A 26,579-nucleotide genomic window follows, 5' to 3' on the forward strand; every position below is an offset into this window, starting at 1 on the left:
CACGGTGGCCATGTTTGTGTAGTCCGGCGCCCATTTTGTGGTGGTTTGCTATTGAAAATAGCGGCGGCCATGACAGTGGAACCCTGTGGGCGGTGATTTTGGTGTAGAACCCCCCCTCACCCCCGGGTGCGGACTCCTGGATCTTTTCACTTCCTGATCACCGCATGATTATCCTGGTGGCTGCAGGTGCCTGTTTCTGCTCAGTGGGGAGTCTGGTGGGGTCCTCTCCCTCTCTTCTGAAGATTGCTTGGTTCTTGTGCCTGGCGAACGGGTGGTGCTGCCAGCGTAGTGGGGGTTTTTCCCTTGCGGTGGTTTACACTTTTTGTGGGGTCCCCCTGGTGACTCATGGAGTCTTTGGAGCACATCGCCTCAACTGATCCCCTCTCTGAGGCTGCAGGGTCCTCCCGGGTCCCAACCATCCATCAATGCACTGATGGCAGTCCTGGAGTTCTTTGTGTCCTGGGTGGAGGTGGCTTTCGGGCGACAGCTTAGCGAAAAAGCTTCCCCTGCCTCATGAGATCCTGAATCTGATTCGGCCGCTGCGGATGTGGGTCTCCCTGCTGGGTCTGCGACCATGCGCCCGGAATCCTCAGATAGTGAGGATGATTCCTCCACATCGGCAACCGCGCATGAAAAGGCGCTGGTGGAAACACTGCTTTTATCTGTGCGTGTGGCCTTAAAGATGGAGGACGCAGCTACTGCTGCGATGGAGGTGCAGGTTCCCTTTTGGCACTCCCAAGCCATCCAGGGCAGCAAAAGTGTTTCCTTTCCCCGCATATTTTGACAGAATTGTCGCTAAAGAGTGGGGACAACCAAAGTGTCCCCTTGGGGTCCCTAAGCGATGTGTTAGGCCAGTGTTTCTCAACTCCGGTCCTCAGGGCACACTAACAGGCCAGATTTTAGGTATTACCCAGGGGAGATGCAGACTAGAATACTGCAATCACTGAGCATCAAATGATATCACCTGTGATGTATTTCAGTTTTCTTGCAAACCTGGCCTGTTAGTGTGCCCCGAGGACCGGAGTTGAGAAACACTGCGTTAGCTGATACTCCTATGAGGAGTCCCTTCTCAGAAGTGTTGACCCTTCGGTTTCCAGATTGAATAAGGCAACCATGATTCCGGTTGAAGAGTCCCTGGCCTTTAAGGATCCGGCTGACAGGAAGGCGGAGGCTGTGGCCTGCAATATGTACACTCTGGCTGGTTAAGGCACTGGGGCCGGTATTCACTATTGTGTCGCAAACTCTGACTGAGTGGGTAAGCTTTTACACCATGACCTGGAGGGAGAGCAGTTTTCCCTGCCTTTGCTGAGCTGGCGGACCAGCTGGTCCAGGGGCTGCAGTTTATCTGTGATGCCTTTTTGGATGCGGCTCCCCTAGTGGCTCGGCTCTCTGTTTTGGCAGTGGTCCTTCGGCGTGTCTTTTGGCTCAAATGCTGGTCTGTGGACCAGACTTCTAAAAAGGCCTTGACTGATCTCCTCTTTCAAGGAGATCGCCTGTTTGGAGCTACCCTGAATGACATCCAATAAAGGTCTCACAGGGGGAAAGAGTACCTTTTCTTCCACAGGCTACAAAGGGCAAGGACCCTCATCATAGAGGTGGACCCTGCTTCTCGGCTCATAAAAAGTTTTTTCTTCCCTCAGGGTCGACTGACAAGGGCTCAAAGCCTTTCAGGGTCTCCTCTGGAGAATCCAAATTAACCTGGTCTGGGAAGCCAAGAGTGGGCTTCTCCAGACCCACGAACAAGGCTCCTTCAGCATGAAGGTGCGCCCTCGCCCATATCTGGGGTGGGGGGACGTCTTCGCTGGTTTCTGGATTGTGAACTTTCCTAGTACAAGACAAATGGGTCCACTAAATCATTCGATCCGGCTACAAGATCGAGTTTCACTCTTGTCCCCCGGCAAGGTTCTTTCCTTCCAACTTGCGCCTGTCCCTGGACTGCTTACAGGGTCTGTTTGGGGCAGTACAATACCTGTTACTGCAAGGGGTGATTGTCCCGGTTCCGACTTCGGACTGTTTTCAAGGTTTTTACTCAAACCTGTTTACATTTCCCAGGAAGGAAGGCAAGGTGCGTCCAATCCTGGACCTCAAGGCGCTGAACTGCTTTGTGCGGGAGCAGTTCAGAATGGAGTCCATTCGCACAGTGGTGGCATCCCTGCATCAGGGAGATTTTCTAGCCTCTATCGACATCAAGGATGCTTACCTTTTACATTCCAATATGTGCCGGTCACCAGTGCTTCCTCCGCGTTGCTGTGGGAGAGGAGCATTATCAGTTTGTGGTGTTGCCCTTTGGTCTCGCAGACACGCTGGTTGCCCCGTGGGGTCTGTATCCTCTAATTTACGCCTTCCCTCCTCTCAATCTTCTACCAAGACTTCTACGCAGGATCAAGGCAGAAGGGATTTCGGTCATCTTAGTGGCTCCGGACTGGCCTTGCCGGGCTTGGTACGCCGATCTGGTGCGGCTGGTCGCCAACATTTCTTGGAAGCTTCCTGTCAGGGAGGATCTGCTGTCCCAAGCATCGATCTTCCATCCTGCTTTAAAGTCGCTGGCTTTAATGGCTTGGTTGTTGAATGCCAGGTGCTGATGAATAGAGGTTTGTCTGAGTCGGTGATTCCAATGCCTTTAAAAGCTAGGAAATCTACTTCAACGAGGGGTTGAGCAAAAACTGGCCTTGAGTACTATCAAGGGTCAGGTGTCGGCCTTAGCAGTCTTCTTTCAACCGCCCTTGGCTACATACTCCCTGGTGTATACTTTTCTTCAGAGAGTTAGTCACTTGGCCCCTCCAGTGTGGTCTCTGTTGTCACCTTGGGACCTCAATTTGGTGCTCTCAGTCCTCCAGGAGCCTCTCTTTGAGAATCTTTGGGAGATACCCCTGCTTACGCTGTCCCAGAAGGTGGCCTTTTTTGTGACTATCACCTCTGCGTGCAGGGTGTCAAAATTGACGGCTTTATCCTGTCGTTCACCTCACTTGGTGGTTCATAAAGATAAAGTGGTTCTTCATCCCTGTCCGGCGTTCCTTCCAAAGGTTGTCTAAGGTTGATTTTCATTTGAATGAAGACATTGTGTTTTCTTCCCTGTGTCCCAGGCCAAACATCCAAAGAAAATTGCTTTGCATGCCTTGGATGTGGTCCAGCCAATTAGGTTGTACCTGGCAGCTATGGAGTCTTTTAGGAAGTCAGACTCACTATTTGTGCTAATGGATGGGCCTCCGAAAGGGTTGTTCGCTTCCTCTGTGACAATTTCCCGATGGATCAGACAGACAGTGGTTCAGGCCGATTCCATTAGGGGTCAGGTTCCTCCTTTACCTGTCATGGTGCACTCTACCTGGGCGCTCCGTGCCTCATGGGCCTTCCATCATCAGGCGTCAGTGACGCCGGTTTGCAAGGTGGCCACCTGGTCGTCGGTGCACACTTTCACAAAGTTCTATCAAGTGGAGGTGTTGGCATCTGCGGATGCTTCCTTTGGCCACAAGGTTTTGCAGGTTGCTGTTTAGAGGACCTGGTCCTCTTTGAGGGTGTATTGTTTTTTCAGGTGAGCTCCAGTTGTTTTGGTTGAGCTCCTGTTTACCTGGTTGGCTATAGTTAGCCTTGGGAATTGATTTTTCGCTGTTCCCACCCCTCATGTTTAACACTGCTTTGCTTAACCCAGTGGTTAAGAAGATCAGGAGCTGTGTCCGTCAATGAATGAAAGAGAAAATGGGATTTTTGACTTACCGTAAAATTCATTTCTCTGATGTTCATTAAAGGACACAGCACCCACCCCTCTGTGGAGTTGTAATTCTTCTGACACTGCTTGTTACAAAACTGAGTCCCTATAGCAGAGAGAGGGAGTATACCCCCTTGGACTGCCCATAGGTGTAGTCAGACTTTTTTCTGCCTAGTGTCCTACTCCTGAAGGGGGCAGTATAACCCAATGGTTAAAAAGATCAGAAGCTGTATCCGTCAATGAACATCAGAGAAATGGATTTTACGTTAAGTCAAAAATCCAATTTTTTCCAATATGATATTTTATGCTACGTCTTCATTTAAGCATAACACAGGAGAAGAAGGCCAAATCTCCTTTACATAAAATTCGTTGAACCCTCACTGGATGATCACTTTTAACCAGTTTGGGTTTTTGTTGCTGTACGTCTTCTTGTACCGCTTATGCCATTCACCTCATTTTATGCAGGACCCTAACCCTAAGGCATACGGCAGGGGAAGGGCTAAGAGATGAAAACCTTGACTTGTGAAGGAGTCTATACGAAGCAGCTGTTGGGGCAGATTATGATTACATCTCTATGTTAACAAATGAAAGGGTAACTCCACTTTCATTGGAAAAAAAAGCAAATAAAAAATAATGTTATGGCATGAACAGTTGCTACACAAGTCGTATAGTAATTGAATGGTATTAAAAATTCCCTTTTTATTCTGCAGCTGCTGTAATTCTCTGTAAAATGCAATACGGCCGCCTGGAGGCATTCTTGACACAGATGGTATAGAGAGCGCCCCCCAAAAATGTCATTTCCTGCTTGTGTGATTGGCTGTGTGATTTTCCTATAAGTCTGCACTAAAATACAAGTCAGATTTTGGGCATCTCCTGCAACAAAAATGTTTTTGGTGAGCTACTCTCAATGGGAAAAAAATCACTTCCACAGGGATGCAGACCCTGACACTTTCCTCATTAGAGCCTTGCAAGTGCAGCAGCTGATTGATAATTATAAAGTCACTCCTTTTCACATTCACTCTGCAAATGGACAAGAGAGAGAAACAAACAGCTATTTCTTCAAAATAACAAAAGGTAAGAATCTGCAACAAAGTTTGTTAAAAAATGTACATAGAGTGGAAGGGTTTATTTCTCAACAAAAGGGGAAATGACTCTTTAAGGGATGGAAGTCTTTAGTAAATCTCTTTGTTTTGGGGTGAAATACAGGTTTGCATGGTATAATACCTACTGGATGTCCCAGTTTCAGGAGACGAATGCTGGAGACACTTCTGGTCTGTTTATCGTGTAGAAATCCTGGGTTTCTTCCTTTCACCTCTTCTCTGTTCCCCTCAGGATTATCTGCATACAGCAATGAATCAACAGAAATCACACAGGGATGGTGGGAAGGCTCCTCGTACATTGCACAGTCAGGTGAGACGCCGTCACAGAGGCATTGCAATCATTCTGTCATCTCTCTGCATGGATGATGTCATTCCTATACTATAGTATGAGATGAAGATTGTGTGTCTGGATATGGCACAGCCAAGCACAATAAAAACCGTCTCACATCTGAACTTCATATTAGAGAGTGCATGGGGGCACCAATAAACTAGACGGGGCACAGGAGAGTTTCTACAGATTATAGAGGAGATGGATATTCAATAGATTGGAGAGGAGATGGATATTCAATAGATTAGAGAGGAGATGGAGCTTCTACAGATTGGATAGGAGATGGATATTCAATAGATTAGAGAGGAGATGGATATTCAATAGATTAGAGAGGAGATGGATCTTCAATAGATTGGATAGGGGATGGATCTTCAATAGATTGGAAAGGAGATGGATCTTCAATAGATTGGAGAGGGGATGGATCTTCAATAGATTGGAGAGGGGATGGATCTTCAATAGATTGGAAAGGAGATGGATCTTCAATAGATTGGAAAGGAGATGGATCTTCAATAGATTGGATAGGAGATGGAGCTGCTATAGATTGGAGAGGAGATGGATCTTCAATAGATTGGAGAGGAGATGGAGCTGCTATAGATTGGAGAGGAGATGGAGCTTCTATAGATTGGTGAGGAGATGGAGCTTCTATAGATTGGATAGGGGATGGAGCTGCTATAGATTGGAGAGGGGATGGAGCTGCTATAGATTGGAGAGGGGATGGAGCTTCTATAGATTGGAGAGGGGATGGATCTTCTATAGATTGGAGAGGGGATGGAGCTTCTATAGATTGGAGAGGGGATGGATCTTCTATAGATTGGAGAGGAGATGGATCTTCTATAGAATGGAGAGGAGATGGATCTTCTATAGATTGGAGAGGAGATGGAGCTTCTATAGATTGGTGAGGAGATGGAGCTTCTACGGATTGGAAAGGAGATGGAGCTTCAATAGATTGGAGAGGGGATGGATCTTCAATAGATTGGAGAGGAGATGGATCTTCAATAGATTGGAAAGGAGATGGAGCTCCTATAGATTGGAGAGGAGATGGATCTTCAACAGATTAGAGAGGAGGTGGTTCTTCAATAGATTGAAGAGGAGATGGATCTTCAATAGATTGGATAGGGGATGGATCTTCAATAGATTGGAGAGGAGATGGATCTTCAATAGATTGGAGAGGGGATGGATCTTCAATAGATTGGATAGGAGATGGATCTTCAATAGATTGGAGAGGAGATGGAGCTTCTATAGATTGGAGAGGAGATGGATCTTCAATAGATTGGAGAGGAGATGGATCTTCAATAGATTGGATAGGGGATGGATCTTCAATAGATTGGAGAGGGGTTGGATCTTCAATAGATTGGATAGGAGATGGAGCTTCTATAGATTGGAGAGGGGATGGATCTTCAATAGATTGGAAAGGAGATGGATCTTCAATAGATTGGAAAGGAGATGGATCTTCAATAGATTGGATAGGAGATGGAGCTGCTATAGATTGGAGAGGAGATGGATCTTCAATAGATTGGAGAGGAGATGGAGCTGCTATAGATTGGAGAGGAGATGGAGCTTCTATAGATTGGTGAGGAGATGGAGCTTCTATAGATTGGATAGGGGATGGAGCTGCTATAGATTGGAGAGGGGATGGAGCTGCTATAGATTGGAGAGGGGATGGAGCTTCTATAGATTGGAGAGGGGATGGATCTTCTATAGATTGGAGAGGGGATGGAGCTTCTATAGATTGGAGAGGGGATGGATCTTCTATAGATTGGAGAGGAGATGGATCTTCTATAGAATGGAGAGGAGATGGATCTTCTATAGATTGGAGAGGAGATGGAGCTTCTATAGATTGGTGAGGAGATGGAGCTTCTACGGATTGGAAAGGAGATGGAGCTTCAATAGATTGGAGAGGGGATGGATCTTCAATAGATTGGAGAGGAGATGGATCTTCAATAGATTGGAAAGGAGATGGAGCTCCTATAGATTGGAGAGGAGATGGATCTTCAACAGATTAGAGAGGAGGTGGTTCTTCAATAGATTGAAGAGGAGATGGATCTTCAATAGATTGGATAGGGGATGGATCTTCAATAGATTGGAGAGGGGATGGATCTTCAATAGATTGGAGAGGAGATGGATCTTCAATAGATTGGAGAGGGGATGGATCTTCAATAGATTGGATAGGAGATGGATCTTCAATAGATTGGAGAGGAGATGGAGCTTCTATAGATTGGAGAGGAGATGGATCTTCAATAGATTGGAGAGGAGATGGATCTTCAATAGATTGGATAGGGGATGGATCTTCAATAGATTGGAGAGGGGTTGGATCTTCAATAGATTGGATAGGAGATGGAGCTTCTATAGATTGGAGAGGGGATGGAGCTGCTATAGATTGGAGAGGGGATGGAGCTTCTATAGATTGGAGAGGAGATGGAGCTGCTATAGATTGGAGAGGGGATGGAGCTGCTATAGATTGGATAGGAGATGGATCTTCAATAGATTGGAGAGGGGATGGACCTTCTATAGATTGGAGAGGGGATGGATCTTCTATAGAATGGAGAGGAGATGGATCTTCTATAGAATGGAGAGGAGATGGATCTTCTATAGATTGGAGAGGAGATGGAGCTTCTATAGATTGGAGAGGGGATGGAGCTGCTATAGATTGGAGAGGGGATGGAGCTTCCACATATTGGAAAGGAGATGGAGCTGCTATAGTTTGGAGAGGGGATGGAGCTTCAATAGATTGGAGAGGGGATGGAGCTGCTATAGTTTGGAGAGGGGATGGAGCTTCAATAGATTGGATAGGAGATGGATCTTCAATAGATTGGAGAGGAGATTGATCTTCAATAGATTGGATTGGAGATGGGATCTTCAATAGATTGGACAGGAGATGGTTCTTCAATAGATTGGAGAGGAGATGGAGCTTCAATAGATTGGATTGGAGATGGATCTTCAATAGATTGGAGAGGAGATGGATCTTCAATAGATTGGATAGGGGATGGATCTTCTATAGATTGGAGAGGGGATGGATCTTCAATAGATTGGATAGGAGATGGAGCTTCTATAGATTGGAGAGGGGATGGAGCTGCTATAGATTGGAGAGGGGATGAAGCTTCTATAGATTGGAGAGGGGATGGATCTTCTATAGATTGGAGAGGGGATGGATCTTCTATAGATTGGAGAGGAGATGGATCTACTATAGATTGGAGAGGAGATGGATCTTCTATAGATTGGAGAGGAGATGGAGCTTCTATAGATTGGAGAGGGGATGGAGCTGCTATAGATTGGAGAGGGGATGGATCTTCTATAGATTGGAGAGGGGATGGAGCTTCTATAGATTGGAGAGGGGATGGATCTTCTATAGAATGGAGAGGAGATGGATCTTCTATAGATTGGAGAGGAGATGGAGCTTCTATAGATTGGAGAGGAGATGGATCTTCAATAGAATGGAGAGGAGATGGATCTTCTATAGATTGGAGAGGGGATGGATCTTCTATAGATTGGAGAGGGGATGGAGCTTCTATAGATTGGAGAGGGGATGGATCTTCTATAGAATGGAGAGGAGATGGATCTTCTATAGATTGGAGAGGGGATGGATCTTCTATAGATTGGAGAGGGGATGGAGCTTCTATAGATTGGAGAGGGGATGGAGCTTCTATAGATTGGAGAGGGGATGGATCTTCTATAGATTGGAGAGGAGATGGATCTTCTATAGAATGGAGAGGAGATGGATCTTCTATAGATTGGAGAGGAGATGGAGCTTCTATAGAATGGAGAGGAGATGGATCTTCTATAGATTGGAGAGGAGATGGAGCTTCTATAGATTGGAGAGGAGATGGAGCTTCTATATATTGGAGAGGGGATGGAGCTTCCACATATTGGAAAGGAGATGGAGCTGCTATAGTTTGGAGAGGGGATGGAGCTTCAATAGATTGGATAGGAGATGGTTCTTCAATAGATTGGATAGGAAATGGATCTACTATAGATTGGAGATAAGATTGATCTACTATAGATTAGAGAGGAGATGGAGCTTCTATAGATTGGAGAGGAGATGGAACTTCAATAGATTGGAGAGGAGATGGATCTTCAATAGATTGGAGAGGAGATGGATCTTCAATAGATTGGAGAGGAGATGGATCTTCAATAGATTGGAGAGGAGATGGAACTTCAATAGATTGGATTGGAGATAGATCTTCAATAGATTGGATAGGAGATGGTTCTTCAATAGATTGGATAGGAGATGGATCTACTATAGATTGGAGAGGAGATGGATCTACTATAGATTGGAGAGGAGATGGATCTACTATAGATTGGAGAGGAGATGGATCTACTATAGATTGGAGAGGAGATGGATCTTCTATAGATTGGATAGGAGATGGATCTTCAATAGATTGGAGAGGAGATGGATCTGCTATAGATTGGAGAGGAGATGGAGCTGCTATAGATTGGAGAGGAGATGGAGCTTCTATAGATTGGAGAGGAGATGGAGCTTCTATAGATTGGAGAGGAGATGGATCTGCTATAGATTGGAGAGGGGATGGAGCTTCCACATATTGGAAAGGAGATGGAGCTGCTATAGTTTGGAGAGGGGATGGAGCTTCAATAGATTGGATAGGAGATGGATCTTCAATAGATTGGAGAGGAGATTGATCTTCAATAGATTGGATAGGAGATGGAACTTCAATAGATTGGAGAGGAGATGGATCTTCAATAGATTGGATAGGAGATGGAGCTTCTATAGTTTGGAGAGGGGATGGATCTTCAATAGATTGGAGAGGAGATTGATCTTCAATAGATTGGAGAGCAGATTGATCTTCAATAGATTGGAGAGGAGATTGATCTTCAATAGATTGGAGAGGAGATGGATCTTCAATAGATTGGAGAGGAGATGGATCTTCTACATATTGGAGAGGAGATGGAGCTTCTATAGATTGGAGAGGAGATGGAGCTTCTATAGATTGGAGAGGAGATGGAGCTTCTACATATTGGAGAGGAGATGGATCTTCAATAGATTGGAGAGGAGATGGATCTTCAATAGATTGGAGAGGAGATGGATCTTCAATAGATTGGTGAGGAGATGGAGCTTCTAAAGATTGGTGAGGAGATGGAGATTCCACAGATTAAGCTGGCCATAGATCTATAGATGGATGTCAGGCGGACAGGCGGTAGGATATAGTTGGACCTCCACAGATAAGAGGGGAAAGAAGAATGCTTCTAAAGATTAGATGGGACAGCAGGGAGCCTCTATATATTTGTTAGGACATAAGAGAGCTTCTGTAGACTAGAGAGGACACAGAAAAATGTCTTCAGATTTGAGAGGACACAGAACAATGTATTCAGATTGGAGAGGACACAGAAAAATGTCTTCAGATTAGAGAGGACACAGAACAATGTATTCAGATTAGAGAGGACACAGAACAATGTATTCAGATTGGAGAGGACACAGAACAATGTATTCAGATTGGAGAGGACACAGAACAATGTATTCAGATTAGAGAGGACACAGAACAATGTATTCAGATTGGAGAGGACACAGAGCAATGTATTCAGATTGGAGAGGACACAGAGCAATGTATTCAGATTGGAGAGACACAGAAGAACTTCTACAGATTAGAAGGATTACAGGAGAATATCTGCAGATTAAAGAGCACACAGGAAACGTTTTCCAATTGAGAGAAGACACAGGAGAGTGGATGGATACAGAAGAGGCTGTGCAGAGTATAGGGGAAACAGGCGAGGCGCTAAATGTGAACATGGGTGAGGCTCCAAAGATTGGAAAGAACACAGGTAAGGCTCTGGAGATAATCAAGGACACAGGTGAGGCTCTGGAGATTATCGGGGACACAGGTGAGACTCTGGAGATTAGTGGGGACACAGGTGAGACTCTGGAGATTATCGGGACACAGGGGAGACTCTGGAGATTATCGGGACACAGGGGAGACTCTGGAGATTAGTGGGGACACAGGTGAGGCTCTGGAGATTATCGGGGACACAGGTGAGACTCTGGAGATTAGTGGGGACACAGGTGAGACTCTGGAGATTAGTTGGGACACAGGTGAGACTCTGGAGATTAGTGGGGACACAGGTGAGACTCTAAAGATTATCGGGGACACAGGTGAGACTCTGGAGATTAGTGGGGACACAGATGAGACTCTGGAGATTAGTTGGGACACAGGTGAGACTCTGGAGATTAGTGGGGACACAGATGAGACTCTGGAGATTAGTGGGGACACAGGGGAGACTCTGGAGATTAGTTGGGACACAGGTAAGGCTCTGGAGATTAGTGGGGACACAGGTGAGACTCTAAAGATTATCAGGACACAGGGGAGACTCTGGAGATTAGTGGGGACACAGGTGAGGCTCTGGAGATTATCGGGGACACAGGTGAGACTCTAAAGATTATCGGGGACACAGGGGAGACTCTGGAGATTAGTGGGGACACAGGTGAGACTCTAAAGATTATCGGGGACACAGGTGAGACTCTGGAGATTAGTGGGGACACAGATGAGACTCTGGAGATTAGTTGGGACACAGGTGAGACTCTGGAGATTAGTTGGGACACAGGGGAGACTCTGGAGATTAGTTGGGACACAGGGGAGACTCTGGAGATTAGTGGGGACACAGGTGAGACTCTGGAGATTAGTTGGGACACAGGTGAGACTCTGGAGATTAGTGGGGACACAGGTGAGACTCTGGAGATTAGTTGGGACACAGGGGAGACTCTGGAGATTAGTGGGGACACAGGTGAGACTCTGGAGATTAGTTGGGACACAGGTGAGACTCTGGAGATTAGTGGGGACACAGGTGAGACTCTGGAGATTAGTGGGGACACAGGTGAGACTCTGGAGATTAGTGGGGACACAGATGAGACTCTGGAGATTAGTGGGGACACAGGTGAGACTCTGGAGATTAGTGGGGACACAGGGGAGACTCTGGAGATTAGTGGGGACACAGGTGAGACTCTGGAGATTAGTTGGGACACAGGTGAGACTCTGGAGATTAGTGGGGACACAGGTGAGACTCTGGAGATTAGTTGGGACACAGGGGAGACTCTGGAGATTAGTGGGGACACAGGTGAGACTCTGGAGATTAGTTGGGACACAGGTGAGACTCTGGAGATTAGTGGGGACACAGGTGAGACTCTGGAGATTAGTGGGGACACAGGTGAGACTCTGGAGATTAGTGGGGACACAGATGAGACTCTGGAGATTAGTGGGGACACAGGTGAGACTCTGGAGATTAGTGGGGACACAGGGGAGACTCTGGAGATTAGTGGGGACACAGGTGAGACTCTGGAGATTAGTTGGGACACAGGTGAGACTCTGGAGATTAGTGGGGACACAGGGGAGACTCTGGAGATTAGTGGGGACACAGGTGAGACTCTGGAGATTAGTTGGGACACAGGTGAGACTCTGGAGATTAGTGGGGACACAGGGGAGACTCTGGAGATTAGTGGGGACACAGGTGAGACTCTGGAGATTAGTGGGGACACAGGTGAGACTCTGGAGATTAGTTGGGACACAGGTGAGACTCTGGAGATTAGTTGGGACACAGGGGAGACTCTGGAGATTAGTGGGGACACAGGTGAGACTCTGGAGATTAGTGGGGACACAGGTGAGACTCTGGAGATTAGTGGGGACACAGATGAGGCTCTGAAGATGAGAGAGAACACACTAGAGCAGAAACAGGGAAGGTTCTGCAGGTTACAGAATGTAGAGATGATGATACAATTAGAGGGCACATAGGGGGGCTTTATAGATCAGAGAGTAGAATGGAGAACCTGTACATAGAGAGGATGTATTGGGGGCTCTGCAGATCAGAGAACAGAATGGGGAACCTGTACATAGAAGATGTATTGGTGGCTCTGCAGATCAGAGAGTAGAATGGGGAACCTGTACATAGAGAGGATGTATTGGGGGCTTTATAGATCAGAGAGCAGAATGGGGAACCTGTACATAGAGGATGTATTGGAGGCTCTGCAGATCAGAGAGTAGAATGGAGAACCTGTACATAGAGGATGTATTGGAGGCTCTGCAGATCAGAGAGCAGAATGGAGAACCTGTACATAGAGGATGTATTGGAGGCTCTGCAGATCAGAGAACAGAATGGGGAACCTGTACATAGAAGATGTATTGGTGGCTCTGCAGATCAGAGAGTAGAATGGGGAACCTGTACATAGAGAGGATGTATTGGGGGCTTTATAGATCAGAGAGCAGAATGGGGAACCTGTACATAGAGGATGTATTGGAGGCTCTGCAGATCGGAGAGCAGAATGGGGAACCTGTACATAGAGGATGTATTGGAGGCTCTGCAGATCGGAGAGCAGAATGGGGAACCTGTACATAGAGGATGTATTGGAGGCTCTGCAGATCAGAGAGTAGAATGGGGAACCTGTACATAGAGGATGTATTGGAGGCTTTATAGATCAGAGAGCAGAATGGAGAACCTGTACATAGAGGATGTATTGGAGGCTCTGCAGATCAGAGAGCAGAATGGAGAACCTGTACATAGAGGATGTATTGGAGGCTCTGCAGATCAGAGAGTAGAATGGGGAACCTGTACATAGAGGATTTATTGGAGGCTCTGCAGATCAGAGAGCAGAATGGGGAACCTGTACATAGAGGATGTATTGGTGGCTCTGCAGATCAGAGAGGAGAATGGGGAACCTGTACATAGAGGATGTATTGGAGGCTCTGCAGATCAGAGAGCAGAATGGGGAACCTGTACATAGAGAGGATGTATTGGAGGCTCTGCAGATCAGAGAGTAGAATGGGGAACCTGTACATAGAGGATTTATTGGAGGCTCTGCAGATCAGAGAGCAGAATGGGGAACCTGTACATAGAGGATGTATTGGTGGCTCTGCAGATCAGAGAGGAGAATGGGGAACCTGTACATAGAGGATGTATTGGAGGCTCTGCAGATCAGAGAGCAGAATGGGGAACCTGTACATAGAGAGGATGTATTGGAGGCTCTGCAGATCAGAGAGCAGAATGGAGAACCTGTACATAGAGAGGATGTATTGGAGGCTCTGCAGATCAGAGAACAGAATGGGGAACCTGTACATAGAGAGGATGTATTGGAGGCTCTGCAGATCAGAGAGCAGAATGGGGAACCTGTACATAGAGGATGTATTGGAGGCTCTGCAGATCAGAGAGCAGAATGGGGAACCGGTACATAGAGGATGTATTGGAGGCTCTGCAGATCAGAGAGCAGAATGGAGAACCTGTACATAGAGGATGTATTGGAGGCTCTGCAGATCAGAGAGCAGAATGGAGAACCTGTACATAGAGAGGATGTATTGGAGGCTTTATAGATCAGAGAGCAGAATGGGGAACCTGTACATAGAAGATGTATTGGAGGCTCTGCAGATCAGAGAACAGAATGGGGAACCTGTACATAGAGAGGATGTATTGGAGGCTCTGCAGATCAGAGAGTAGAATGGAGAACCTGTACATAGAGGATGTATTGGAGGCTCTGCAGATCAGAGAGCAGAATGGAGAACCTGTACATAGAGGATGTATTGGAGGCTCTGCAGATCAGAGAGCAGAATGGAGAACCTGTACATAGAGAGGATGTATTGGAGGCTCTGCAGATCAGAGAGGAGAATGGGGAACCTGTACATAGAGGGTGTATTGGAGGCTCTGCAGATCAGAGAGCAGAATGGGGAACCTGTACATAGAGAGGATGTATTGGAGGCTTTATAGATCAGAGAGCAGAATGGGGAACCTGTACATAGAGAGGATGTATTGGAGGCTCTGCAGATCAGAGAGCAGAATGGGGAACCTGTACATAGAGAGGATGTATTGGAGGCTCTGCAGATCAGAGAGTAGAATGGAGAACCTGTACATAGAGAGGATGTATTGGAGGCTCTGCAGATCAGAGAGGAGAATGGAGAACCTGTACATAGAAGATGTATTGGAGGCTCTGCAGATCAGAGAACAGAATGGGGAACCTGTACATAGAGAGGATGTATTGGAGGCTCTGCAGATGAGAGAGCAGAATGGGGAACCTGTACATAGAGGATGTATTGGAGGCTCTGCAGATCAGAGAGCAGAATGGGGAACCTGTACATAGAGAGGATGTATTGGAGGCTTTATAGATCAGAGAGCAGAATGGGGAACCTGTACATAGAGAGGATGTATTGGAGGCTCTGCAGATCAGAGAGCAGAATGGAGAACCTGTACATAGAGAGGATGTATTGGAGGCTCTGCAGATCAGAGAACAGAATGGGGAACCTGTACATAGAGAGGATGCATTGGAGGCTCTGCAGATCAGAGAGCAGAATGGGGAACCTGTACATAGAGGATGTATTGGAGGCTCTGCAGATCAGAGAGGAGAATGGGGAACCTGTACATAGAGGATGTATTGGAGGCTCTACAGATCAGAGAGCAGAATGGGGAACCTGTACATAGAGGATGTATTGGAGGCTCTACAGATCAGAGAGCAGAATGGAGAACCTGTACTTAGAGGATGTATTGGAGGCTCTGCAGATCAGAGAGCAGAATGGAGAACCTGTACATAGAGGATGTATTGGAGGCTCTGCAGATCAGAGAGCAGAATGGAGAACCTGTACATAGAGGATGTATTGGAGGCTCTGCAGATCAGAGAGTAGAATGGAGAACCTGTAAATAGAGAGGATGTATTGGAGGCTCTGCAGATCAGAGAGGAGAATGGGGAACCGGTACATAGAGGATGTATTGGAGGCTCTGCAGATCAGAGAGTAGAATGGAGAACCTGTACATAGAGGATGTATTGGAGGCTCTGCAGATCAGAGAGCAGAATGGAGAACCTGTACATAGAGGATGTATGAAAGGCTCTGCAGATCAGAGAGCAGGATGGGGAACCTGTACATAGAGAGGATGTATTGGAGGCTCTGCAGATCAGAGAGCAGAATGGAGAACCTGTACATAGAGGATGTATTGGAGGCTCTGCAGATCAGAGAGCAGAATGGAGAACCTGTACATAGAGAGAATGTATTGGAGGCTCTGCAGATCAGAGAGGAGAATGGGGAACCTGTACATAGAGGGTGTATTGGAGGCTCTGCAGATCAGAGAGCAGAATGGGGAACCTGTACATAGAAGATGTATTGGAGGCTCTGCAGATCAGAGAACAGAATGGGGAACCTGTACATAGAGAGGATGTATTGGAGGCTCTGCAGATCAGAGAGCAGAATGGGGAACCTGTACATAGAGGATGTATTGGAGGCTCTGCAGATCAGAGAGCAGAATGGGGAACCTGTACATAGAGAGGATGTATTGGAGGCTTTATAGATCAGAGAGCAGAATGGGGAACCTGTACATAGAGAGGATGTATTGGAGGCTCTGCAGATCAGAGAGTAGAATGGAGAACCTGTACATAGAGAGGATGTATTGGAGGCTCTGCAGATCAGAGAGTAGAATGGAGAACCTGTACATAGAGAGGATGTATTGGAGGCTCTGCAGATCAGAGAGCAGAATGGGGAACCGGTACATAGAGGATGTATTGGAGGCTCTGCAGATCAGAGAGTAGAATGGGGAACCTGTACATAGATGATGTATTGGAGGCTCTGCAGATCAGAGAGTAGAATGGAGAACCTGTACATAGAGAGGATGTATTGGAGGCTCTGCAGATCAGAGAGCAGAATGGGGAACCTGTACATAGAGGATGTATTGGAGGCTCTGCAGATCAGAGAGTAGAATGGAGAACCTGTACATAGAGAGGATGTATTGGAGGCTCTGCAGATCAGAGAGCAGAATGGGGAACCGGTACATAGAGGATGTATTGGAGGCTCTGCAGATCAGAGAGCAGAATGAGGAACCAGTACATAGAGGATATATTGGTGGCTCTGCAGATCAGAGAGGAGAATGGGGAACCGATACATAGAGGATGTATTGGAGGCTCTGCAGATCAGAGAGTAGAATGGAGAACCTGTACATAGAGGATGTATTGGAGGCTCTGCAGATCAGAGAGCAGAATGGAGAACCTGTACATAGAGGATGTATTGGAGGCTCTGCAGATCAGAGAGCAGAATGGGGAACCTGTACATAGAGGATGTATTGGAGGCTCTGCAGATCAGAGAGCAGAATGGGGAACCTGTACATAGAGGATGTATTGGCGGCTCTGCAGATAGGAGAGCAGAATGGAGAACCTGTACATAGAGGATGTATGGGAGGCTCTGCAGATCAGAGAGCAGAATGGGGAACCGGTACATAGAGGATGTATAAGAGGCTCTGCAGATCAGAGAGCAGGATGGGGAACCTGTACATAGAGAGGATGTATTGGAGGCTCTGCAGATCAGAGAGCAGAATGGAGAACCTGTACATAGAGGATGTATTGGAGGCTCTGCAGATCAGAGAGCAGAATGGAGAACCTGTACATAGAGAGGATGTATTGGAGGCTCTGCAGATCAGAGAGGAGAATGGGGAACCTGTACATAGAGGGTGTATTGGAGGCTCTGCAGATCAGAGAACAGAATGGAGAACCTGTACATAGAGAGGATGTATTGGAGGCTCTGCAGATCAGAGAGCAGAATGGGGAACCTGTACATAGAGGATGTATTGGAGGCTCTGCAGATCAGAGAGCAGAATGGGGAACCTGTACATAGAGAGGATGTATTGGAGGCTTTATAGATCAGAGAGCAGAATGGGGAACCTGTACATAGAGAGGATGTATTGGAGGCTCTGCAGATCAGAGAGTAGAATGGAGAACCTGTACATAGAGAGGATGTATTGGAGGCTCTGCAGATCAGAGAGTAGAATGGAGAACCTGTACATAGAGAGGATGTATTGGAGGCTCTGCAGATCAGAGAGCAGCATGGGGAACCGGTACATAGAGGATGTATTGGAGGCTCTGCAGATCAGAGAGTAGAATGGGGAACCTGTACATAGATGATGTATTGGAGGCTCTGCAGATCAGAGAGTAGAATGGAGAACCTGTACATAGAGAGGATGTATTGGAGGCTCTGCAGATCAGAGAGCAGAATGAGGAACCTGTACATAGAGGATGTATCGGAGGCTCTGCAGATCAGAGAGTAGAATGGAGAACCTGTACATAGAGAGGATGTATTGGAGGCTCTGCAGATCAGAGAGCAGAATGGGGAACTGGTACATAGAGGATGTATTGGAGGCTCTGCAGATCAGAGAGCAGAATGGGGAACCAGTACATAGAGGATATATTGGTGGCTCTGCAGATCAGAGAGCATAATGGGGAACCTGTACATAGAGGATATATTGGTGGCTCTGCAGATCAGAGAGGAGAATGGGGAACCGGTACATAGAGGATGTATTGGAGGCTCTGCAGATCAGAGAGCAGAATGGAGAACCTGTACATTGAGGATGTATTGGAGGCTCTGCAGATCAGAGAGCAGAATGGGGAACCTGTACATAGAGGATGTATTGGAGGCTCTGCAGATCAGAGAGCAGAATGGGGAACCTGTAAATAGAGGATGTATTGGAGGCTCTGCAGATAGGAGAGCAGAATTGAGAACCTGTACATAGAGGATGTATGGGAGGCTCTGCAGATCAGAGAGCAGAATGGGGAACCGGTACATAGAGGATGTATTGGAGGCTCTGCAGATCAGAGGGTAGAATGGGGAACCTGTACATAGAGAGGATGTATTGGAGGCTCTGCAGATCAGAGAGTAGAATGGAGAACCTGTACATAGAGGATGTATTGGAGGCTCTGCAGATCAGAGGGTAGAATGGGGAACCTGTACATAGAGGATGTATTGGAGGCTTTATAGATCAGAGAGCAGAATGGGGAACCGGTACATAGAGGATGTATGAGAGGCTCTGCAGATCAGAGAGCAGGATGGGGAACCTGTACATAGAGAGGAAGTATTGGAGGCTCTGCAGATCAGAGAGTAGAATGGAGAACCTGTACATAGAGGATGTATTGGAGGCTCTGCAGATCAGAGAGCAGAATGGGGAACCTGTACATAGAGAGGATGTATTGGAGGCTCTGCAGATCAGAGAGGAGAATGGAGAACCTGTACATAGAGGATGTATTGGAGGCTCTGCAGATCAGAGAGCAGAATGGGGAACCTGTACATAGAGAGGATGTATTGGAGGCTCTGCAGATCAGAGAGTAGAATGGAGAACCTGTACATAGAGGATGTATTGGAGGCTCTGCAGATCAGAGGGTAGAATGGGGAACCTGTACATAGAGGATGTATTGGAGGCTTTATAGATCAGAGAGCAGAATGGCGAACCTGTACATAGAGGATGTATTGGAGGCTCTGCAGATCAGAGAGCAGAATGGGGAACCTGTACATAGAGAGGATGTATTGGAGGCTCTGCAGATCAGAGAGGAGAATGGAGAACCTGTACATAGAGAGGATGTATGGGAGGCTCTGCAGATCAGCAATGTTGTCCCTTTTTAGTAGCGGTTTGTTATTGGTGTGGGAATGACATTTACATTTCATGTCAGCACATTTAGTCGCTGTATTGGGATTATTGCCTTCATCCTTTGTGTCCGCTCTCTCTACAGCTTTGTTTTCTGGCCTCTGGCACTCTTAGAATTATAAAGTATGAATTAGATTTCATAGCTCTCAGTGTAACGGCTGATGGGGAGATCCTGGAACTCTGCAGTGTAACGGCTGATGGGGAGATCCTGGAACTCTGCAGTGTAATGGCTGCTAGGGAGATCCTGGAACTCTGCAGTGTAACGGGTGATGGGGAGATCCTGGAACTCTGCAGTGTAACGGCTGATGGGGAGATCCTGGAACTCTGCAGTGTAACGGCTGATGGGGAGATCCTGGAACTCTGCAGTGTAATGGCTGCTAGGGAGATCCTGGAACTCTGCAGTGTAACGGCTGATGGGGAGATCCTGGAACTCTGCAGTGTAATGGCTGATGGGGAGATCCTGGAACTCTGCAGTGTAACGGCTGATGGGGAGATCCTGGAACTCTGCAGTGTAACGGCTGATGGGGAGATCCTGGAACTCTGCAGTGTAACGGGTGATGGGGAGATCCTGGAACTCTGCAGTGTAACGGCTGATAGGGAGATCCTGGAACTCTGCAGTGTAACGGCTGATGGGGAGATCCTGGAACTCTGCCATGTAACAGCTGATGGGGAGATCCTGGAACTCTGCAGTGTAACGGCTGATGGGGAGATCCTGGAACTCTGCAGTGTAACGGCTGATGGGGAGATCCTGGAACTCTGCAGTGTAACGGCTGATGGGGAGATCCTGGAACTCTGCAGTGTAACGGCTGATGGGGAGATCCTGGAACTCTGCAGTGTAATGGGTGATGGGGAGATCCTGGAACTCTGCAGTGTAACGGCTGATGGGGAGATCCTGGAACTCTGCAGTGTAATGACTGATGGGGAGATCTGGGAACTCTGCAGTGTAACGGGTGATGGGGAGATCCTGGAACTCTGCAGTGTAATGGGTGATGGGGAGATCCTGGAACTCTGCAGTGTAACGGCTGATGGGGAGATCCAGGAACTCTGCAGCGTAACGGCTGATGGGGAGATCCTGGAACTCTGCAGCGTAACGGCTGATGGGGAGATCCTGGAACTCTGCAGTGTAACGGCTGATGGGGAGATCCGGGAACTCTGCAGTGTAATGGGTGATGGGGAGATCCTGGAACTCTGCAGTGTAACGGCTGATGGGGAGATCCTGGAACTCTGCAGCGTAACGGCTGATGAGGAGATCCTGGAACTCTGCAGTGTAACGGCTGATGGGGAGATCTGGGAACTCTGCAGTGTAATGTACATTTCTCCATTCATATCTCTAGCACTGGCATGACCTCTGACCTCAAGACTTCCACTTTTTGTGCTCCTGTTCTGTCTAGGGACTTAGAGGCAGTCAGCATGATGTGGAATCTTTCAATGTGACTCCATCAGATGTTCTGAATTACTACTGTGAGCTCCAGATGAAGAGAGAAATCCTGACTATAAGCCATGCTGACCCAGCAGATGAGAGTACAGTGCTGGCTCTTCCACCGCTACAAAGGTAGGTTTATGTCACATCTGTATGGGGAGGACCTGTCACATCTGTATGGTAAGGACCTGTCACATCTGTATGATAAGGACTTGTCACATCTGTATGATGAGGACCTGTCACATCTGTATGATGAGGACCTGTCACATCTGTATGGGGAGGACCTGTCACATCTGTATGATGAGGACCTGTCACATCTGTATGGTAAGAACCTGTCACATCTGTATGGTAAGGACCTGTCACATCTGTATGATAAGGACCTGTCACATCTGTATGATAAGGACCTGTCACATCTGTATGGGGAGGACCTGTCACATCTGTATGATAAGGACCTGTCACATCTGTATGATAAGGACCTGTCACATCTGTATGGTAAGAACCTGTCACATCTGTATGGTAAGGACCTGTCACATCTGTATGATGAGGACCTGTCACATCTGTATGATGAGGACCTGTCACATCTGTATGATGAGGACCTGTCACATCTGTATGATGAGGACCTGTCACATCTGTATGATGAGGACCTGTCACATCTGTATGGGGAGGACCTGTCACATCTGTATGATGAGGACCTGTCACATCTGTATGATAAGGACCTGTCACATCTGTATGATGAGGACCTGTCACATCTGTATGATGAGGACCCGTCACATCTGTATGATGAGGACCCGTCACATCTGTATGATGGGGACCCGTCACATCTGTATGATGAGGACCCGTCACATCTGTATGATGAGGACCTGTCACATCTGTATGGTGAGGACCTGTCACATCTGTATGGGGAGGACCTGTCACATCTGTATGATGAGGACCTGTCACATCTGTATGATGAGGACCTGTCACATCTGTATGATGAGGACCTGTCACATCTGTATGGTAAGGACCTGTCACATCTGTATGGGGAGGACCTGTCACATCTGTATGGGGAGGACCTGTCACATCTGTATGGGGAGGACCTGTCACATCTGTATGGGGAGGACCTGTCACATCTGTATGGGGAGGACCTGTCACATCTGTATGATAAGGACCTGTCACATCTGTATGGTAAGGACCTGCCACATCTGTATGGGGAGGACCTGCCACATCTGTATGGGGAGGACCTGTCACATCTGTATGGTGAGGACCTGTCACATCTGTATGATGAGGACCTGTCACATCTGTATGATAAGGACCTGTCACATCTGTGTGTGGAGGACCTGTCACATCTGTATGATGAGGACCTGTCACATCTGTATGGGGAGGACCTGTCACATCTGTATGATAAGGACCTGTCACATCTGTATGGTAAGGACCTGTCACATCTGTATGGGGAGGACCTGTCACATCTGTATGGTAAGGACCTGTCACATCTGTATGATAAGGACCTGTCACATCTGTATGATAAGGACCTGTCACATCTGTATGGTAAGGACCTGCCACATCTGTATGGTGAGGACCTGTCACATCTGTATGGTGAGGACCTGTCACATCTGTATGGTGAGGACCTGTCACATCTGTATGGTGAGGACCTGTCACATCTGTATGGTGAGGACCTGTCACATCTGTATGATGAGGACCTGTCACATCTGTATGATAAGGACCTGTCACATCTGTGTGTGGAGGACCTGTCACATCTGTATGATGAGGACCTGTCACATCTGTATGGGGAGGACCTGTCACATCTGTATGGTAAGGACCTGTCACATCTGTATGGTAAGGACCTGCCACATCTGTATGATGAGGACCTGTCACATCTGTATGATGAGGACCTGTCACATCTGTATGGTAAGGACCTGTCATATCACGGCCAGTAATACTAGAATGTTATCTGATCTGTTGTCACTTCTAACTGCATACAGATCACTAATAATTAATATGTCCTGGCTTGTATAGACTCGAGGATTCCTTCCGGTCCCTCTGACTGCGGGACCCCATGGCATATTACTCGCAATGCTTGTATCCTCTATTGTAACGGGTTATTTATATTTCCTATGACTATTGTTCCACATTAGTGGGAAGAATCGCTCGTCTAGCATCTTTTCTCATTACTTTCCTATTCTTTTTGTAGGAAGCGCGTCCTTCTGCGGTTGGGAGAGTCCAGTAAATCTTCACAACGTAGAGATCAGAAAGGTGAGATGGTTCTGTCTGTCATGGCGTCTTCTCATAGTCTGTCTAATTCACATTGACAGATCAGAGGCCATAATTTCCTGATCACAGATCATTGCTCCTGCTCACAGATCATTGCTCCTGCTCACAGATCATTGCTCCTGGTCACAGATCATTGCTCCTGGTCACAGATCATTGCTCCTGGTCACAGATCATTGCTCCTGGTCACAGATCATTGCTCCTGGTCTCCTGCTCACATATCATTGCTCCTGGTCACAGATCATTGTTCCTGATCTCCTGGTCACAGATCATTGCTCCTGATCTCCTGCTCACAGATCATTGCTCCTGATCTCCTGCTCACAGATCATTGCTCCTGGTCACAGATCATTGCTCCTGATCTCCTGGTCACAGATTATTGCTCCTGCTCACAGATCATTGCTCCTGATCTCCTGCTCACAGATCATTGCTCCTGATCTCCTGCTCACAGATCATTGCTCCTGGTCACAGATCATTGCTCCTGATCTCCTGGTCACAGATCATTGCTCCTGATCTCCTGGTCACAGATCATTGCTCCTGCTCACAGATCATTGCTCCTGATCTCCTGCTCACAGATCATTGCTCCTGATCTCCTGCTCACAGATCATTGCTCCTGGTCACAGATCATTGCTCCTGATCTCCTGGTCACAGATCATTGCTCCTGGTCACAGATCATTGCTCCTGATCTCCTGGTCACAGATTATTGCTCCTGCTCACAGATCATTGCTCCTGATCTCCTGCTCACAGATCATTGCTCCTGATCTCCTGCTCACAGATCATTGCTCCTGATCTCCTGCTCACAGATCATTGCTCCTGATCTCCTGCTCACAGATCATTGCTCCTGATCACAGATCATTGCTCCTGATCTCCTGCTCACAGATCATTGCTCCTGGTTACAGATCATTGCTCCTGATCTCCTGCTCACAGATCATTGCTCCTGGTCACAGATCATTGCTCCTGATCTCCTGCTCACAGATCATTGCTCCTGCTCACCGATCGTTGCTCCTGCTCACAGATCGTTGCTCCTGCTCACAGATCGTTGCTCCTGGTCACAGATCGTTGCTCCTGGTCACAGATCGTTGCTCCTGGTCACAGATTGTTGCTCCTGGTCACAGATCATTGCTCCTGATCTCCTGCTCACAGATCATTGCTCCTGGTCACAGATCATTGCTCCTGATCTCCTGCTCACAGATCATTGCTCCTGGTCACAGATCATTGCTCCTGATCCCCTGCTCACAGATCATTGCTCCTGGTCACAGATGATTGCCCCCGATCTCCTGGTCACAGATGATTGCTCCTGATCCCCTGCTCACAGATCATTGCTCCTGGTCACAGATCATTGCCCCCGATCTTCTGCTCACAGATCATTGCTCCTGGTCACAGATCATTGCTCCTGGTCTCCTGGTCACAGATCATTGCTCCTGATCTCCTGCTCACAGATCATTGCTCCTGGTCACAGATCATTGCCCCCGATCTCCTGGTCACAGATCATTGCTCCTGATCTCCTGCTCACAGATCATTGCTCCTGGTCACAGATCATTGCCCCCGATCTCCTTGTCACAAATCAATGCTGCTGATCTCCTGGTCACAGATCATTGCCCCTGGTCACAGATCCGTGCCCCTGATCTCTTGCTCACAGATCATTGCTCCTGGTCACAGATCATTGCCCCCGATCTCCTGCTCACAGATCATTGCTCCTGGTCACAAATCATTGCTCCTGGTCACAGATCATTGCTCCTGCTCACAGATCATTGCTCCTGCTCACAGATCAGTACTGCTAATCTCCTAGTCACAGATCATAGTCCCTGATCTCCTGGTCACAGATCATTGCTCCTGGTCACAGATCATTGCCCCTGATCTCCTGGTCCCAGATCATTGCGCCCGATGATCTGGTCAAATCATTGCCCCTGATCACCTGTCACAGATCACTGCCCATAATCTCCTGATCACAAATCATTGCTCCTGATCACAAATCATTGCTCCTGTCACAAATCATTGCCCGTGATCTCCTGTCACAAATCATTGCTCCTGATCACAAATCATTGCTCCTGTCACAAATCATTGCTCCTGTCACAAATCATTGCCCGTGATCTCCTGTCACAAATCATTGCTGCTGATCTTCTGGTCACAAATTATTGCCCCAGATCACAAATCATTGCTCCTGGTTACAGATCATAGAATATGCAGATCACATGGACATTGATTGTCACCCTCCATCTCATGGTGATGGATTGTCTCCCTAATCTCTTGATCATCGATTGCCATCCTCCATCTCCTGTTTATAGTCACCTGCCATCTCCTGGTTTGATTTCTTTGCCCACCTTGTCATAGACCGTCGCCCCCAATTTCCTGGTTGTAGATAATCTCCTGTTCCTTCTTGCTTGTTGATCGTGGGGTTTGACTTTTGGATCATACATTGTGGGCCATGTTAGTAAAAACAGGTCTTCATAACTTCATGTAAAACTAACAAATCGGGAGCGCTGGGCGATCTGAGTGATTTTGGGAGTGGGCACATTTTATGTTGGGAAGTATTATTGGCTGAGTGTAATATTTATTGTGAGAAGTTTGGCTTTCTTGTGTAAATCCCTGTTACATGTTATATGTGCAGGAGATGGAAAAATAAATATTAGAGAAGACCTGGTCGGTGTTTCCAACGCCTGCCCGTGTGCTTCTGTCTGTTACCATAGACTAACCCTAACCATAACCAGTTGCATGGGAAATAGTCAGTTTGATCAATTATCTGAGTTTATGGGCTGTGCCGTGTTCCCTTGTATTAGTATTAGCAGCTAGTAAACTAACAATTGTTAATCATTCTCCAGTTGATTACTTGGTAGGTTGTAGCCTTAGTTAGGGTTAGATGCTGCAGACATATTGTCATCAGATGTGTTCTGACCTCGTTTTCTCTTTCAGGTGTCTCCCTCCCTCCGATTCCTCAGAGACTTCTGCCCGGTGTCATCCCATTCATTAACTTACCTGTGAAAAGGATCTCCATTAACCCATTCACACCTACCTTGGACAGTCCAGGGGCAGCACATCTCACTAGTTCCCTGACGCAGGAAGCCCATCAATATTTTTTTTTGCAGCAGTCTTATTTGGAGAGTTATTACTGACTCACTGTAAGAGCATAAAACCAAACTAACATTGTCTCATCAGTCATTGTCTCATCAGTCATTGTCTCATCAGTCATTGTCTCATCAGTCATTGTCTCATCAGTCATTGTCTCATCAGTCGTTGTCTCATCAGTCGTTGTTTTATCAGTCGTTGTTTTATCCTGTACTACCAATAGTGTGCCTGATTATTAAACAGGGGGGAAATCAGAGGTCTGGGTGGTTTGGATAACTTTCACCTGTGAATGACAAAGTCATGAATAGCGGTATGGAACATATAAAGTATAAAAAGCACAAAGCATTCATCTTAAAG

The 26,579-nt window shown here is 47.1% G+C and overlaps 1 protein-coding gene across 1 annotated transcript in view; it reads left to right on the top strand.

The window, feature by feature from the left end:
* Window positions 1–26,283, top strand: part of LOC309543483 (WD repeat-containing protein 97-like) — a gene marked incomplete at its 5' end in the record, with an annotated part of 218,063 nt that extends 191,780 nt beyond the window's left edge. Inside the window, 4 exons of the mRNA XM_082275962.1 lie at window positions 5,036–5,113; window positions 20,890–21,050; window positions 23,086–23,147; window positions 26,070–26,283. Coding sequence (XP_082132088.1) covers window positions 5,036–5,113; window positions 20,890–21,050; window positions 23,086–23,147; window positions 26,070–26,269 — 501 coding nt within the window. The 3' untranslated portion in view covers window positions 26,270–26,283. The remainder of the gene's footprint in view (window positions 1–5,035; window positions 5,114–20,889; window positions 21,051–23,085; window positions 23,148–26,069) is intronic.
* Between the last annotated feature and the right edge of the window lie 296 nt (window positions 26,284–26,579).

The sequence above is a fragment of the Pelophylax lessonae genome (genome assembly GCF_965119305.1).
Source record: "Pelophylax lessonae genome assembly, contig: HAP1_SCAFFOLD_77, whole genome shotgun sequence".
Classification (NCBI taxonomy): Eukaryota; Metazoa; Chordata; class Amphibia; order Anura; family Ranidae; genus Pelophylax; species Pelophylax lessonae.